The sequence below is a fragment of the Ciona robusta genome, chromosome 12 (assembly GCF_009617815.1).
Source record: "Ciona robusta chromosome 12, ASM961781v2".
Classification (NCBI taxonomy): domain Eukaryota; kingdom Metazoa; phylum Chordata; class Ascidiacea; order Phlebobranchia; family Cionidae; genus Ciona; species Ciona robusta.
In genome coordinates, this window is record NC_143246.1 from 6,641,877 (window position 1) to 6,656,101 (window position 14,225).

General features: G+C 32.5%; 6 protein-coding genes across 8 annotated transcripts; 3 read left to right on the top strand and 3 right to left on the bottom strand.

Moving 5' to 3' along the window:
* Positions 1-11: 11 nt before the first annotated feature.
* LOC149727283 (protein FAM228B-like) lies at positions 12-4,031 on the bottom strand. Its single transcript, XM_089890922.1, has 7 exons — positions 3,798-4,031; positions 3,479-3,583; positions 3,071-3,184; positions 2,680-2,874; positions 2,260-2,409; positions 1,014-1,180; positions 12-697 (listed from the first exon to the last, which is right to left on the bottom strand). Exons 1-7 carry the CDS (start codon positions 3,894-3,896, stop codon positions 421-423), a joined length of 1,107 nt encoding a protein of 368 aa, XP_089747048.1. The 5' UTR covers positions 3,897-4,031; the 3' UTR covers positions 12-420.
* A 322-nt stretch (positions 4,032-4,353) lies between these two features.
* Positions 4,354-6,426, top strand: LOC149727284 (profilin-4-like). 3 transcript variants are annotated; one of them, XM_089890236.1, is made up of 4 exons: positions 4,354-4,513; positions 5,008-5,136; positions 5,423-5,557; positions 5,954-6,426. In XM_089890236.1, exons 1-4 carry the CDS (start codon positions 4,463-4,465, stop codon positions 6,092-6,094), a joined length of 456 nt encoding a protein of 151 aa, XP_089746362.1. In that variant the 5' UTR covers positions 4,354-4,462; the 3' UTR covers positions 6,095-6,426. The 3 variants fall into 3 exon arrangements, with proteins under 3 accessions (XP_089746362.1, XP_089746366.1, XP_089746363.1); XM_089890240.1 differs by having other exon boundaries at positions 4,434-4,560; positions 5,954-6,337; XM_089890237.1 differs by lacking the exon at positions 4,354-4,513 and adding an exon at positions 4,521-4,661 and having other exon boundaries at positions 5,954-6,337.
* LOC149727285 (centromere protein S-like) lies at positions 5,673-7,247 on the bottom strand. Its single transcript, XM_089890245.1, has 3 exons — positions 7,092-7,247; positions 6,538-6,641; positions 5,673-6,326 (listed from the first exon to the last, which is right to left on the bottom strand). Exons 1-3 carry the CDS (start codon positions 7,125-7,127, stop codon positions 6,182-6,184), a joined length of 285 nt encoding a protein of 94 aa, XP_089746371.1. The 5' UTR covers positions 7,128-7,247; the 3' UTR covers positions 5,673-6,181.
* Positions 7,248-7,629: 382 nt separating this feature from the next.
* LOC149727286 (uncharacterized) lies at positions 7,630-9,153 on the bottom strand. The gene is made up of 2 exons (XM_089890234.1): positions 8,920-9,153; positions 7,630-8,656 (listed from the first exon to the last, which is right to left on the bottom strand). The coding sequence occupies exons 1-2, from the start codon at positions 8,982-8,984 to the stop codon at positions 8,176-8,178; spliced, it is 546 nt and encodes a 181-aa protein (XP_089746360.1). The 5' UTR covers positions 8,985-9,153; the 3' UTR covers positions 7,630-8,175.
* A 764-nt stretch (positions 9,154-9,917) lies between these two features.
* Positions 9,918-10,987, top strand: LOC149727287 (uncharacterized). Its single transcript, XM_089890232.1, has one exon. The coding sequence runs from the start codon at positions 10,094-10,096 to the stop codon at positions 10,703-10,705; it is 612 nt and encodes a 203-aa protein (XP_089746358.1). The 5' UTR covers positions 9,918-10,093; the 3' UTR covers positions 10,706-10,987.
* On the top strand, positions 10,927-14,194 carry LOC149727288 (protein NipSnap homolog 3A-like). The gene is made up of 6 exons (XM_089890230.1): positions 10,927-11,065; positions 11,338-11,563; positions 12,128-12,292; positions 12,732-12,881; positions 13,205-13,291; positions 13,684-14,194. The coding sequence occupies exons 1-6, from the start codon at positions 11,006-11,008 to the stop codon at positions 13,758-13,760; spliced, it is 765 nt and encodes a 254-aa protein (XP_089746356.1). The 5' UTR covers positions 10,927-11,005; the 3' UTR covers positions 13,761-14,194.
* Positions 14,195-14,225: the final 31 nt, after the last annotated feature.

Genomic DNA, 14,225 nt, shown 5'->3' on the forward strand with positions numbered 1-14,225 from the left:
AAACAAACAAGTTCATGAACTAGTTTATTGCGATTTTGGCACAAAAATTGTTGGCACCTATAGGCTACAAAGCTAACAGAGGTACTAGAATGGTTGTTCGAAAAATTGGATGTAATCTAAATAAGCTAACACTAGAATGTGTATTCAAGCATCTTATGAAACATTCAAGCTGTCATGAACGTACAGCCAAATAATACATATTCAACTGTTTAGCGGTCAAGTAAAAATACAGAGTTTTATCATTCACATAAAGTAAAACGAGTTTTTCCATTTAAAAATAGTGTGTTTTTACAGTAAAGGCTTTAAACTTGATAAATAATTTGATTGTCTTACTTTTAGAAAAAGAAAATCTGCAGTAACAGCAAGTGCATTAAAGGTTTCATAATTACACAAAATATTGTGTATGTTGTATATAGTAGTTTAGGCAGTGATTTGGGGGCGTGTTTCAGGTGGTAGAGTAAATCGGACTTGACTTTTTGTCATTTTGTCTTCAGCAACATCAGCTTTAGTGGTCTCAGTGTGGTTTGTGGGTTCAGCCAACCCAAGAATAGCAGGGGATGGCATGGTAGAAGGAACATCAAACCTTCGTTTGCGCTGAAACCTCAACTCACTGTCCACAACATCTTGTCCATATTTGTTCCCGTTCCAATCATCAAAGTCAAGAAAGGAATCGTTAAACGTGCCGAACATGCGATTTCTATTGAAAAATACATTTGTTATACACAAATGACAAAGTAAAAGATAAAAAAAATGATTGAAAATATTAAATAACATAACTTTGAGTCTATATGTTTAGGTACAATGTTTGCAGTAATACAAAAGTGTAAGCACTTTTTATAAACATTATAAAACTTACTGACATTAAGCTGAGAATACTATAGGGAGATTATTATTATCAACTCTAATTTACAAATATTAAATAGGTATACACACATTGTGCAAGGAATGAGAAATACTCCTTAATAAATCACAATGAATGTAAATATCACATTTTATTCATTACATTCATTTACCTGCTTTTCATCCTGACTGGGCTTTCCACATCCCTTAGTGGCATGGCCAACCAATGAGGACACTCGGTGCCATGGCGACCAAGGGGAACCAAAGGGGAAGGAGGAAGCCGACGTGACCGGATGTGATGGTCGGGAAACACTCGGCCCGTTTGGCATTGTAGGAGCATCTGTGTGCAAAAAATTAAATTCAATTTATTTGTAAAAAAAAGGTAATGTTTAACAATATATGGTAACGCTGTCCGATCATAACTGTAATAAATCCAGAGAATCCAACCCTAAACTGGTGCTGATACAGTTGAAAAATTTTGTGCAAAGAAGTTCAGTAAGGATCTGGTGCTACGAAACAAAGTGGGCAAAAATCAAGTCTAACCAATTGTATAATAAAAAAGGGACTAGGTAAGCAAAAAGAAGAAAAAAAAAGTATAATGAAAATTGAATAAATGAAACCAGATCCATACCCCACACCCTACGATGCTACAAAACAACTGCTGGTAGTCTAGTCTTACATTTTCAATCAAAAGAAACTTGATCTAGATACACATCAATACAACATACTGTTACAACTGAGTTATCCCATTGTTATGTAATAATAAGATCTTATTACATCAACAATACAATTGTTACAATACAATGGCCAATTATGAGGTAACAAAAACACAATGCAAGTGTTTCGAATTTAAAATTTAATAGAATTAGTTCTTTAACTTCTCAATCAAATCTATTAATTGAGTTTGTCATGCAAACAATAAACCATTGACTAAATAACAAATATTCAAACAGGGCAGCATAGTTATGCATTGTACATGATAGTTTTAGATAAATTTTAGATGAATTTGTAACAAACATTTTGACTGACACATTCGTTATAACAAACTAACTAATACATTTAGTTGAAACATGCTTTCATTCACAAACACCCATATTCTGTAATTACAGTTGTGTGTAAGTTGCATGAATGACATTCAATTATGTTAGTTTAAACCCTGTAACCTTGAATTATCTTTATTGATTATTTGCATACTTATTATATGTATGGGCCAAAACTATAGGCCAACTTATTATATATATAGCCCAAAAAGTCACAGAACCTGCCTCACTGTAAGACCTCGGTCAGGGGTAACAAGCTAAACTGCCATAAATCCCAGGTGTTCAAGGACCCACCCAAACAGAATAGAAGATCTCATCCATATAGACAACCACATATTCAAGTTGTAACACACATATATATTATAACCACAACCCCAACCTTTTCTTCTTCATCTCTTTCCCTCTCAGCTGCAAGCAGAGGATCCTTCAATCTTCCCGTTCTAACACGCAGTGATACTGGGGAGTTTGCTCCGTGTAAAACAAGAGGGTCATATTCCTTGTGTGATATCGTGTCAAGGAACACAACGCCCTGGAAAGTTGTTTATAAGTTGTGGTTAACACAATTTGTAATTAACCTTCACAATGCACAGTATTCACCTTCTACAACATAAATGCTTGTTTAACTTTTACAGTGAAACCAAAATTATGTTGATTTTACCCATGCCATAAAAAAATCAAAAAATCATGAAACCAAAAAATAGTTTATTATTTAACCTCTACAACGAACATAAATACACTTTAACTTTATGTACATACCTTACATATCTTTATACCAATAAATAACTTAGTAATTACGCACCTTTTTATTTGTGTATTTTAAGTAGTTTCGATGTTCCTTGCGTTTAGCAGCATCTAGTGGTTGAAAACCGCGCTCAATTTCTTGTTCAACTCGTTTACGAACGGGGATATAAACTCGCTCGTTCCACCGTTTGTATAAAAGCTCTTTTCTTCTTAGATTTAATAAATCATGGTCGATTAAAAACTCATCAATGCCCTGTGGGTGGTGGTGGAAGAATATAAGTAATGTACGAAAAAAAAATTCTGTTTAAACATTGAAAAAATAATAATTGTGCACAAAGTTACATTTGTAGTAACTCGTAAGCAGGCACGAGGTGTTTAAAACAGAATATCCATTATTATAAGACTGTCGTTGCCCGCCACATGTATATAAACGACAAATCATGTCTTACTTTTACAAAGTTTTCTTCATTATTTAAAACAACCGTGTACATTTGTTTGGTTCCATTATTTTCAGCGCTGTGTTGATCACGTATGTGGTGTAAGGACTTCTGGTTGATCCAATTCTAAGAATATTTATGAATAAATACGAAAACCAAACTGTGTTTGTAATAAGAGTGTTAAATTTTAGACAGGAATAAATGTTGCAATACGGATAAATATTGATGTAATGTTTAAATATACATTTCAAATATTTTTCCAATAATTTATTTTTTCATTATATGCACTACTCCCAACCATTGTCATTTGTTTTACCAGAACGTCTACACCGAACTGACCTAAATGACATTACCGATTTCAAAGTCAAAGAACCAGAAAGGTCAATAAATATTATCAAGTTTACAAATATTCAAAACAACCTTAATATTTCTTGAGTTCTCAGCACTAGAAGTGTTGGAAGAAGCTCTGTTTAAACGAGAACCAGATCTGTTAGACTTGCCACCGAGGCTGAATGAATATTCTTTCTGGAAGAAAGTAGGAGTTAAATAAATGAAAGATCTAGTGCTACGAAAACATAACAGACAAACTAAAAGGCCAACTATCAATTTTGTGATAAAAAATATCTAAATTTTGCCTATAAATCTTATTTGAAAAAAAAACAAAAACAAGAAGCCATTTCTACACAAAAGAACATTACTTATTTCATTTAAAATTGTATGAATATCTTGCACAACTTACGTGTTTTAAATTTTGTTTTTCTAAGTCCAATTCCGTTACGTCCGCCGAATAAAACTTAATCGACCCGCTTGATACTTGATTTAACTTTGAACTTTCCATTTTAAATAGCACAGCTTACACCATGGCGAACGCAATCTTTAGTTTCGCTTCCGAAAAAGAAATTTTAATAAATCCGAAAATAGAAAAAATCTTGAGAGCTTCACTTTTAATAAGCGTTGCTTTGGAAACAAATAAACTCATTAGCGCCACCAGTTAATGACGATTAGTTTCATAAATATACCTTTTTATACAGTAAATTAAAACGTTTATGTGTATATTAATGTAATTAGATAAAAAAAATATAAATTTACCTAATAAGTTAAGGAAAGTGTAATCGTTTTATTTATTAAAATTCATTAACGAAAATTTTTGATTAATGCAAAACAGTTAAAAACATGTTCGAAATGCATAAATAAAGCGTTATATTACGCAACATAGTCAAAAAAATAAGCTTTTGCAGGAAGATTACTCAATATAATTAAACAGCACCCCTTTTAATTGCGTAAAAAGATTACTATAGATTCTATGGCACCATGGCAACAAAGGAAGTCGGGATTTAGAAAATATCAAATTTTGTTGTTCGTGTTTTGGAGCTTGTGTTTACTGTAAACAAGATTCAACTAAAGATGGCGAACTTATGGATGGAAGGAGATCGCTACCAAATAAAAGGGGTACCGGTAAGTTACACTGCAAACACAATAGTTGACTGAATTCGGCAGTTTATGTGAGTAAACCTGGTTTTCATTCCACATTGTTACTAACAAAGATACAAGTATGAACGAACCAAATTTTAGTTTTAATTTTGAAGAAAAAAAATTTTGGAGAGTAAGTTTACAGTCTGTACAGTTATATAAGCATTACTTATACCGGAAAAATATTGTATATGCAAGCAGATAGGTGTGGAGCAGTGGAGGTGTGCTCTCCTTTTATACTGTTAAAAATTCTGTGGATGTTTTTGGTTTGATAAAGTGATATCTCTTCTGGACACTTTTTTCCCTATGCTCGCTATGTCCATAATGTCTGCTATGTCCACTATGTCCGCTATGTTCACTACGTCCGCTATGTCCATAATATCCACTACATAGCTAACATAGTGGACCTAGCGGACATGCAAACTCCTATTGAACTAAAGGGATCCCATATTTCATATTAAACTCAATATACATCTTAGGATCGTGTGAAGATGAACCAGTTGAACAACTTACTTCATGATTCACTCATATCAACAGAACATGTTGAAAAATGTGCGATACTTGATCGAAAAGAAATAGAACAAAGAGCTGGTTCTCCTGGATTTGTTGTAAGTTAATATTTTCTTATTAATTGCTCATTTAAACTGGTAAAAATTAAATAATGTTGTCTACTTGTATATTCGAGTGCCAGGTAACGACAGCTATTGAAACACAGGTGTGAAAAACAGATACTGTTTTACTTTCTGATTATTATTACCTAATAAATTCAGGTATTGTTGAAAATAGGTTTACAAAGTTTTCTATTAATATTAAAGCTGAAGCTACTGCTTCTTTAAAATCATTTTATGCTTTTGAATTTATAATCTAATATATGTTGTTGGCTTGTTGTCATAGTTACAAAAAGATCAGATCCTTTCCTTACAAGAAGCTTTCAAGAAATGTTCCATGATAAGAAAAGAAGGAATTTGTTTTGAAGATAAAAACTACAAATGTACAAGAGCTGACAAGAACTCGATTTATGCTAAACAGGTAAAATCATTTGATTTAATCACCTGCTTAATATTGTAAACAATAACATAAACAGATGATCATATGGTGATTACTATGTTCTAGTCTAACTTGCTGTTTGAACTAAAAACCAAACTTTTTAAGGAAAGCAAAATTTATTAAAAAAAACGAAACAATTGACTGAGCCCTGAGGTGTAGCCTTTGTATACAATATATAGGGCAGAACATGTTGAATTACAAAGAAAACAGAGAATAGAAGTAGTTAATGCAATGTGAAAACCTTTGTTTTCATTAGCAAACTAGAAAAAATGGCTATTCTCTTTATTCTTTGTATATCAAACAACTCCATACACTATAAAGTTAATAACAGCATGAATTTTATGACATTTTAAAGGAATATTTATATAATGTTTCCAGCTTCAGTCTAATGATGGAATGATTATTACACAAACTGCTACTCTGTTGATTGTTGCAACATACACTGAGAGGATGTTTCCATCAGTTTGTGTGGAAGCCATGGAAAAGTTGACTGACTATTTCCGTGAAAAAGGAAGATAATCATTGTGGTGTCATAATATATATGTGTTGGCACAGTTTGGTCCTAAGCAGTATTGTTCAAGAGTTTGTGGCGTTAAAGAAATTGTTTTAAGAGTCTGGTTTTAGTTCTGCTAGGTGGCGACAGAGAGAGGGTGTTTTTCTCGTTAGTAGGAACAAATCATCGGCTGTTATTCGTTTTCTTTTGGCGTGTTTTGCAAACAATTCAAGATCGTGCGCAAATAAAACAGATTGCCTAGAAAACAATTTTTGTTGTAATTTTTTTTTGTTGTGTGTGTTTCATTTTATTGAAAACACAACGATCACTTTTCGAAATAAATTATATGCTATGGATATTCTCATGTTGTTACAAGTTACACTAAACAGATGCATTTCCTCAGCTTAATACAATAAAAAAGTGTGACGTTAATGATATTATCATTTGAAGTTAGCCCACACTGAGTCACCTGCTAGCCAGATCAGCGATCATTGCAATGCTTTCTTTACTGAATATTATCTCGGTTTCTTTCTCAATCTTTTTACAGATCTTTCCTGTAGTGTAATGTATCACCTGAGAAACAAGGGATTAAGGGTTGAATCTTTGCTACCTTGTAAAGTCGTTGTATATCACCTAACACGCAGATTTGATATTCATTCCAGCCATATGCCAACGGTTAAGTGCTAGTAATTGAAGGGCAGATGGTTTAAAGTTTATGTCAAAAAGTCTCAAATAAGTGTTATTCATTAACTTCAGGAGAACATCATAGTCATTTTAATTCGCCCTGACTTAAATTATAGTAATGGAATGGCACCAGGTTTGAAGCATTTGTGAAAAAGTCTCAAATAAGTATCAGTCATTTAACATTCATTTAGAATATTATGCCCATTTTAATTCCCCATCTAACTTTAATTAAATTATGCCTGATATCCACCAGTTTAAGGCCGTCTGTTTTATTTAACTCCTTACAAGACCAACCCATCAAATTATTGTAAGATGATGTCAGCTCTACTGTCCTCTTACCTGGGTAAACTTTTCATCTTCTTCAATGCTTGCCATTGTCAGTATTTGTATAATTTTTTTATCTAACCTCTCTAAAAGTGTTTGAAAGAAGTTTATTAAGCAAAATCAACACCCGAAAAAAAAACATTGTAAAAAAAATTAAGTAACTTTATTTCATGTTAAGTAACAAAGATATCAAAATAAATGAAGATTAATTTGAATTTAATTGCTTTACCATACCAACCAAATAAACAACAATTTGCAACAGATGATGAACTAAATTATTTCAATAAACCACCAGGCTAACTTGTGACAAAATATTAAAAAAGTCAAGAATGAGAAAGCAACAAAAAGACATCTATTTAAAGAAACATTATTATCACAACAATTAGCAGAATACAGATGGTGCTAGTTTTATGATAAAGATGCAACGGCATTATGGCTTAATATATGTTATAACTTCTATAAAATCATATATTAGTTAAACGCAAAATATATTATTACAATTTGTTGTATATTAACTATAAAGTGTTTAATGTGCATATTAATAAACTGTGTGTAGAGAGATCTGCAATATATAAGTTAAAAGAACTTCTCATAAAGTAAAATAATATAATGGTTTGTTTTTAAACTTCAGATGCAGCTTGCAACAAAGTAAATAAAGAAAACTCCAAAACAACTATCACCCACAAAGTTACATACAGAGGAACTCTTGGGCGGGGACAATATGTATGAAACAGAACACCCGTGTTATAACAACTGTCATTGCCCCATCACATTAGGATAAATAAATTACATTCATTCACCTATTCATTCAATCACTTACAGATTAAGCTATTACAAAAAAAGCATAATTAATAAATAAACAAATATTTTAGTAACAATGTAGATGTGTTGACACAAACAACATAAAACATTGGATGCAATCACAGGGAGATGTTATTCAAAAACACAATGTTAAACAGATATATCAATATTATTATTATTAGAAAGAATGACTAGTCTACAAAAGGATGTTTATAATGTTAGGGAAAGGGTCGTGCCTATTACACATAAAATTAAAGTATCGTATTTAAATTTCAAATAATATTAAAGTATTTTACAACTACCAGTAAACAGCTAATAACGCAACAAGCATTACATTCGGTAGTTTATGTAAATAAGAATCTTCAGATTTATCTATCCATAGCGGGAGGACGTGTGAAGCTAAGTATAAGGATGGCAATATCATAAGAAGGAATTCATCGAACGTCACAATGTTTAATGTAATTTGGACAAGCTTAGCTGATATAATTGTAAGTAAAAATAAACCACATGTAATAAGGATTTTCCTCACAAACAGAATCTTGTAGATGTTCACTGTGAGAGTAAAACTGAGGTATTTGTTGAGAAACGAAACAAGAAAAAAGAATTCAACTACGAAACAGACGCCGACAGTGAGTCGGGCAAGATGACCCACAGATGAATGGAATATCACGTGTAGTAGCATCACGAACGCTCCCGTATAAACGCTGACTGATCCTCCCCATGATGACTCGGCGTTTGTTGATCCTTGTTTCGCTTGAATGGTCAGCTTACACTTCTCTCTGTTTCATTAAAAAAAAATTAGCAAACATGGTAAATAAAACTAAAAGAAGGGAATGAATAAAATGATATTTGTTATAAGAAGGCGAGTGTAAAAACTACTGAATTAAAGATATTAAAAAAAGTGGAAATAGTAAACCGTTTTTACTGTAATGTTATTGTATAATTAGTACACAAAAATTATTATTTCTATGTCAACTGCTTACTAAATAACTGCGTATTACAAAAGTACAACTACAACACATCAATAATAAACACAACATACCCTTGTTTGATTTGGAAAGACTTTTCCCCATCTTTACAGCTGTGTTCTTTCACAGAAAAATTCATTTCCCATCAACACCGCTCTATTCACAACAGCCTAAACAGGCAACACTAAAGTGTCTATGATTAAGAACTTAATTAAATACTCAATTCTGTTACAGTTTAATAATAAATTATTTTCATAGTCAATAAATAAATGTATCTAATCTAGCAACGTAAGAACAACATAGTCTTTTCTAAGTGTCAATCAATAACACATTCATAAAATTTATGTGTCAATTCTCAATTATAACATAAATTGTAACCTTTTACTATATATATGTAGTTTTAATAAAAAATCAAAAACCCAGTATATATATATAGACCACTGTACTATATATTCTACACTTCCGCGTAATCTAAATATAAACTAGGTGTCGTATCACGCTGAACCTGTGTGTATGTATGTATGGTAACCACCCATCGCAAACTATTTGTCTCTATTCAATTCGCGATGACTCGCGCCGATAGTGGCATAGCGCAACGTCACAGAGATACTATTGCGTCATACATGACGCTCGATTGGACAACGGGAATTACATCGCAGGCATGAAGTGTCCCCATCACCATTAACACATGCAATGGCGCATTATTACACATACAAAATGATGTAGAACCTATTCCGCTTCTAAAATGTCAGAAGTGCGTGGTGGTGTCTGTTTATTAACCCCCACGTTTTAAGCAAAGTATGCCAAACCAATTATCCTGTGTTTTAATTCGGTTTTACAGAGAAACATAAGGCTACTAAGGACATATTAATATCATCATATTCCATTCTGCCACACTAATAATACGTTTTCATTGATTTACCTTCGCATTAACACATTTAATTCGAACTCGCTTGACCCTTACCACAAAGAAAAAGGCAAGCAGCTGGTTTCAAATCCCAAATTTGAATTCATGTAATATGATCCATTTGCAAAATGCGGTTCAGCAGAAGGTTTATAACGCTAATACGCGGATTGTGTGTCACGCGTGTTGTACTTGCACGTTTTTTTAAGTAAAAAATATATATTTTTAAAGTATAAATTTTGCAATACACATTCGAAGGTAGAAAATAAGACATCACCTTTTACACTTGATTTCAAAAATCTGAAATGCTATAACTTTAGTTTGGTATATGTTATTGCAGCAAAATGTTGGCTAGATCATTTTTAGTTAAATGCACATCATCGTTAATGGCTGGCACAGCTGTTGTTGGATTTGCAAAACACATTCACACAAGTCAAGTATTGGCAAGTTCAAACACAAATTGGAAAGATGCTGCTTCTATTTATGAGTTTAATGCATTAGACATTACCGGCAATAATGTATCATTGGACAAATATAAAGGGAACGTTTGCATTATTGTTAATGTAGCTACTCAATGAGGCTTAACTAAATCAAACTATACTCAACTCCAAAGCTTGTATGAAAAGTACTCAAAAGATGGCCTGCGAATTTTAGCTTTTCCCTGTAATCAGTTCGGTAATCAAGAGCCAAAAAGCAACGCAGAAATTCTTAAATTTGCTAAAGACACTTTCAATGTACAGTTCGATATGTTTGCTAAAATTGACGTCAATGGCGAAAATGCAATTCCACTTTATAAATATCTTAAATCAGGGAAAAATACAGGAGGATTTCTGACGGATGCGATCAAATGGAATTTCACAAAGTTTTTGGTCGACAAAGAAGGAAAACCTGTGGAGAGATACAGTTCAAAGGACAAGCCATTTGATATGGAGAGCCACATTAAAAGCTTATTATAAATGTGATTGATGCATTTAAATTTAAAAGTTCAATTGTGTTTTTTGTTTTTTTGGTGCAAACTTTTTCGTACTAGACTGCGTGTACACCACTGTTTAAAACACGATTCTGTATTTTGCTTTATTATCAGCATATATCTATTATGACGGGTGTTTTTGAAACTTTTTCAAAGCGAAAACATTTTGATGTGTGTGGCAATATTTTCCTAGATGACTAGTCTTGAGTACGCTAGTTGTTTTAGTTGATATTAAAACACAAGATATTAGCTGTGCATTACTTTTCAGTGTTTGTTAGCATTAATCATGTTGTTGAATAAAATTACAAGAGTTGCATTAAAGACTGGAAATGCAAAAAGTTTATTGGTGAGATAATAAAAACTATGTAAAGATGAAACTGATCAAAAACGTTTCGCTAAATTTCATACAAAACATAGGTGTTTTTGTTTTTATAAAAATATAAATTGCTTGGTAACACTTTTGATTTTACCGCTCTATGGTTCACAAGAGTTCTTCTGATACTTTTTCAATAAGTGCAACAATTTATCCCAACTACTAAAAAACATAATATATTTTCAATCTATGAAAAAAAAGAACAGTGATACTGGCAATGTTTTAATATAAAATGTATTTTGCAGGTGCCAACACATACGTCACTGTGTAAAACAAAACCTTCCTTTTCCGAAGACCGAAATGGGAAAGTTTACGAAATGCGAAAATATGTCTTCAAACCCGACGCAATTCCTGAGTTTAATAAAATAAATGAGTTGTTTTATTTAAGAACAAACGTATCAAAGTTGGTCGGTTATTGGTCATGTGATATGGGAAGCACTCTTAATTCATATGTACATATTTGGGAATATGGTAAATGCCATTTACTAGTATTTAGTGTATAGGTTTTAAATTGTAGCAATATAGTTTGAGATAATTTTGAAGTGATGTGTATATGAATAGGTAATGTGCTCAAATAGAATTGAATAATGTCCGAATTTTTATTGCATCATTTTTGTTTATTATGTATTGGTTAAGTGGGGTAAGGCATGTTAGGTCACCAGGAATTTAGGCCAGAGTTGGCCTATTACCCCTGGCACCTATATTTTTACCAAATATCTCCAGAAGGTAAAGCCTGTTGTTTCCAAACAGGACAGTGTTTTAATGCTAATAATGCATGATAGATTACCCCCTAACAGCTTAACCAAGGTCACACACAATGTACATAGTAAGCCTAAATCCTAGAACCCATGGCATGCCCTGATGTGGGACCTCACTTCTATAGAATGAGCATTAACAATGTTTGGGTAATGGCAATGGGCCAACTGTAGCCTAAATCCTAGTACCCATGAAGTGCTATGGTGTGGGACCTGACTAATATTGAATAGCCCCATGTATACAAGTCAGTTTTCACGCTTAACACGACAATGTTTGCAGATGACCTTCAACACAGAGCAGAAGTTCGTAAAGCTCTTTCACAGAACGAGGAATGGATTCAAAAATATTTTTCAAAGCTGCTTCCTTTGTTGGATGTTCAAGAAAACTCTACAATGTATTTGCCTTCGTGGTGCAAACAAGTTAATGACGTGGGGAAACAGAATGGTACTTGATGTGTTCTTGTGTTTGTATTGAGACGCAAAATAGTAGAATGAAAACTAAGGCGAGCACACACGTATACATAGGTCACTTAATTGATATGTAGCGGTGATAGCAACCCAAATTACTACATAGCTACACAATTGCTCCTGATACAAACCTAATATCCGACTGCTTTTAAGCATTTAATTGAAATAAATTAATATCAATTGCAACTAACCTATAAGCACCAAGCATGGAGTGACAGATCCACCATGGAGTTTTCTGCACTGCAATATTAAGTTATTCAGTAAACATTAGGAACCAATAAGTTAGATTTGTTTCATAGGATTATGCATCTAACTATCCCTGTCTCCCCTGCATTTAAAAACTTTTATTGTTCAAAATCTAGCTTTGCAAATAAATAAAAGATGGTTTCAGTATTTACTACAAAATACATATATAGGTGTCTTTGAACTAATGACGTACACAATGGTAACGGGTGGGTCGGTTATTTGGGGGGAAAAGTTGAAAGCCACCATAAAAGCTCATGCTAGAATTGGTTACAGTGATTTGATTGGAGTTTGGTACACAGATATTGGTGATCATAACACAGGTGCTTATGCAATGAAATATAATTGAAGTTGGAAATATATTTTTCTTTTTTAAATGGTGTTTTAGACTTTTTTGTAAGTGTAAAATTAAACAGTTTTGTAAGTGTAAAATTAAACAGTATTTTTGTAAGTGTAAAATTAAACAATATTTTTTGTAAGTGTAAAATTAAACAGTTTTGTAAGTGTAAAGTTAAAAGGAAAGAACTTCCCCAAAACATATTATGTATATGCTACCTCATTAACAAAGAATATTTTAAAACTTCTACACTGCATGCAGCCAGCCCATTGTTTGCATGATACTAACCTGATTATTTTACATCTCCAGTTCAAGTTTTGTGGCGTTATGATTCGTTTGACAGTAGAAGGATTGGACGAGACAAAGCTCACAATGATGCAGTAGTTGTCAATAAAGGTGCATTTAAATTTAATCGCTTTTAAATAATTTAAGTATAAATAATTACAACAGAAAACTTGCAAAAACAAACCAACTTATTCAAGATACAAATGAAAACAAACCTCCAATAAATAATCAACCAACTTGAAGGAACAAGGTGTATGAAACAAAATACCAGTTTTATAACGATTGTCGTTCCCCAATCATGAAGAATAAATAAGTTTTTTTTACATTTGTTCCACTAATAGCCAATAGATTTCTAACAAGCGTAAAAAATGCACAATCATTGTTACATACAAGAAAAGTTTTTCCTGGCTGACATTAATGATTTATAAAAAGTACAGCAATACCTAAAGACTGTAAAAATGTGTAAATCTAATTGATGTATTAACCTTGTATGTTTATCACAGTAAGAGACAACTTTAAGAATGTGACACAGCATTCATCTATCCTTATGCTCCCAACTCCATTCTCTACTATGCAATAAACACTTCTTGGGTAAATCCTACTGGTGTACAATGTTATAGAACTAATTTGGTGAGATTTTTTTGGTTTACTATACAATAGCAACTTCTTTGGTCTGATCTGTTGTACAATGTATTAGAACTACTTAAGGGTGGAATTTGTCTAGTGTACAATGCAGTAAAAGTACTTCGGCTTTCACATATCCTGTCTATAAAAATCAATATTTTGTACGGAAACTATTTTACCATCAGCTTTACAGTTCCATCTGTATATATGCCAATATTGTGTGTTATTTCTTCAAGCGTACTTTCTATCTGCGTAGTATATAACTTATCAAGCTGTACAAACTTTCTGCATGGCATTATTTTCATAACGTCTGTGTATTTATATCGACCCCATATGCTTTTGGTTGCTCGGCATTTTTCAGTATCTTCGAAATAAAATAAAAACATGATGCTTCTTTGTTGAATGAACACTAAAGGACTTT

Excerpts from the sequence above, each read along its gene's own strand:
- LOC149727283 (XM_089890922.1), bottom strand. The coding sequence starts at position 3,896 with ATGGAAAGTTCAAAGTTAAATCAAGTATCAAGCGGGTCGATTAAGTTT. Across the intron at positions 2,875-3,070 it reads ATGAAGAAAACTTTGTAAAA|GGCATTGATGAGTTTTTAAT; the intron begins GTAAGACATGAT and ends CACCACCCACAG. Across the intron at positions 1,181-2,259 it reads AAAGAGATGAAGAAGAAAAG|ATGCTCCTACAATGCCAAAC; the intron begins GTTGGGGTTGTG and ends TTTTGCACACAG.
- LOC149727284 (XM_089890236.1), top strand. The coding sequence starts at position 4,463 with ATGGCGAACTTATGGATGGAAGGAGATCGCTACCAAATAAAAGGGGTA. Across the intron at positions 5,137-5,422 it reads CTGGTTCTCCTGGATTTGTT|TTACAAAAAGATCAGATCCT; the intron begins GTAAGTTAATAT and ends TTGTTGTCATAG. Across the intron at positions 5,558-5,953 it reads ACTCGATTTATGCTAAACAG|CTTCAGTCTAATGATGGAAT; the intron begins GTAAAATCATTT and ends TAATGTTTCCAG.
- LOC149727285 (XM_089890245.1), bottom strand. The coding sequence starts at position 7,127 with ATGGCAAGCATTGAAGAAGATGAAAAGTTTACCCAG. Across the intron at positions 6,642-7,091 it reads AAGATGAAAAGTTTACCCAG|GTGATACATTACACTACAGG; the intron begins GTAAGAGGACAG and ends CTTGTTTCTCAG. Across the intron at positions 6,327-6,537 it reads ATCGCTGATCTGGCTAGCAG|GCAATCTGTTTTATTTGCGC; the intron begins GTGACTCAGTGT and ends ATTGTTTTCTAG.
- LOC149727286 (XM_089890234.1), bottom strand. The coding sequence starts at position 8,984 with ATGAATTTTTCTGTGAAAGAACACAGCTGTAAAGATGGGGAAAAGTCT. Across the intron at positions 8,657-8,919 it reads TCTTTCCAAATCAAACAAGG|AGAGAAGTGTAAGCTGACCA; the intron begins GTATGTTGTGTT and ends TTAATGAAACAG.
- LOC149727288 (XM_089890230.1), top strand. The coding sequence starts at position 11,006 with ATGTTGTTGAATAAAATTACAAGAGTTGCATTAAAGACTGGAAATGCA. Across the intron at positions 11,066-11,337 it reads GAAATGCAAAAAGTTTATTG|GTGCCAACACATACGTCACT; the intron begins GTGAGATAATAA and ends TGTATTTTGCAG. Across the intron at positions 12,882-13,204 it reads TATTGGTGATCATAACACAG|TTCAAGTTTTGTGGCGTTAT; the intron begins GTGCTTATGCAA and ends TTACATCTCCAG.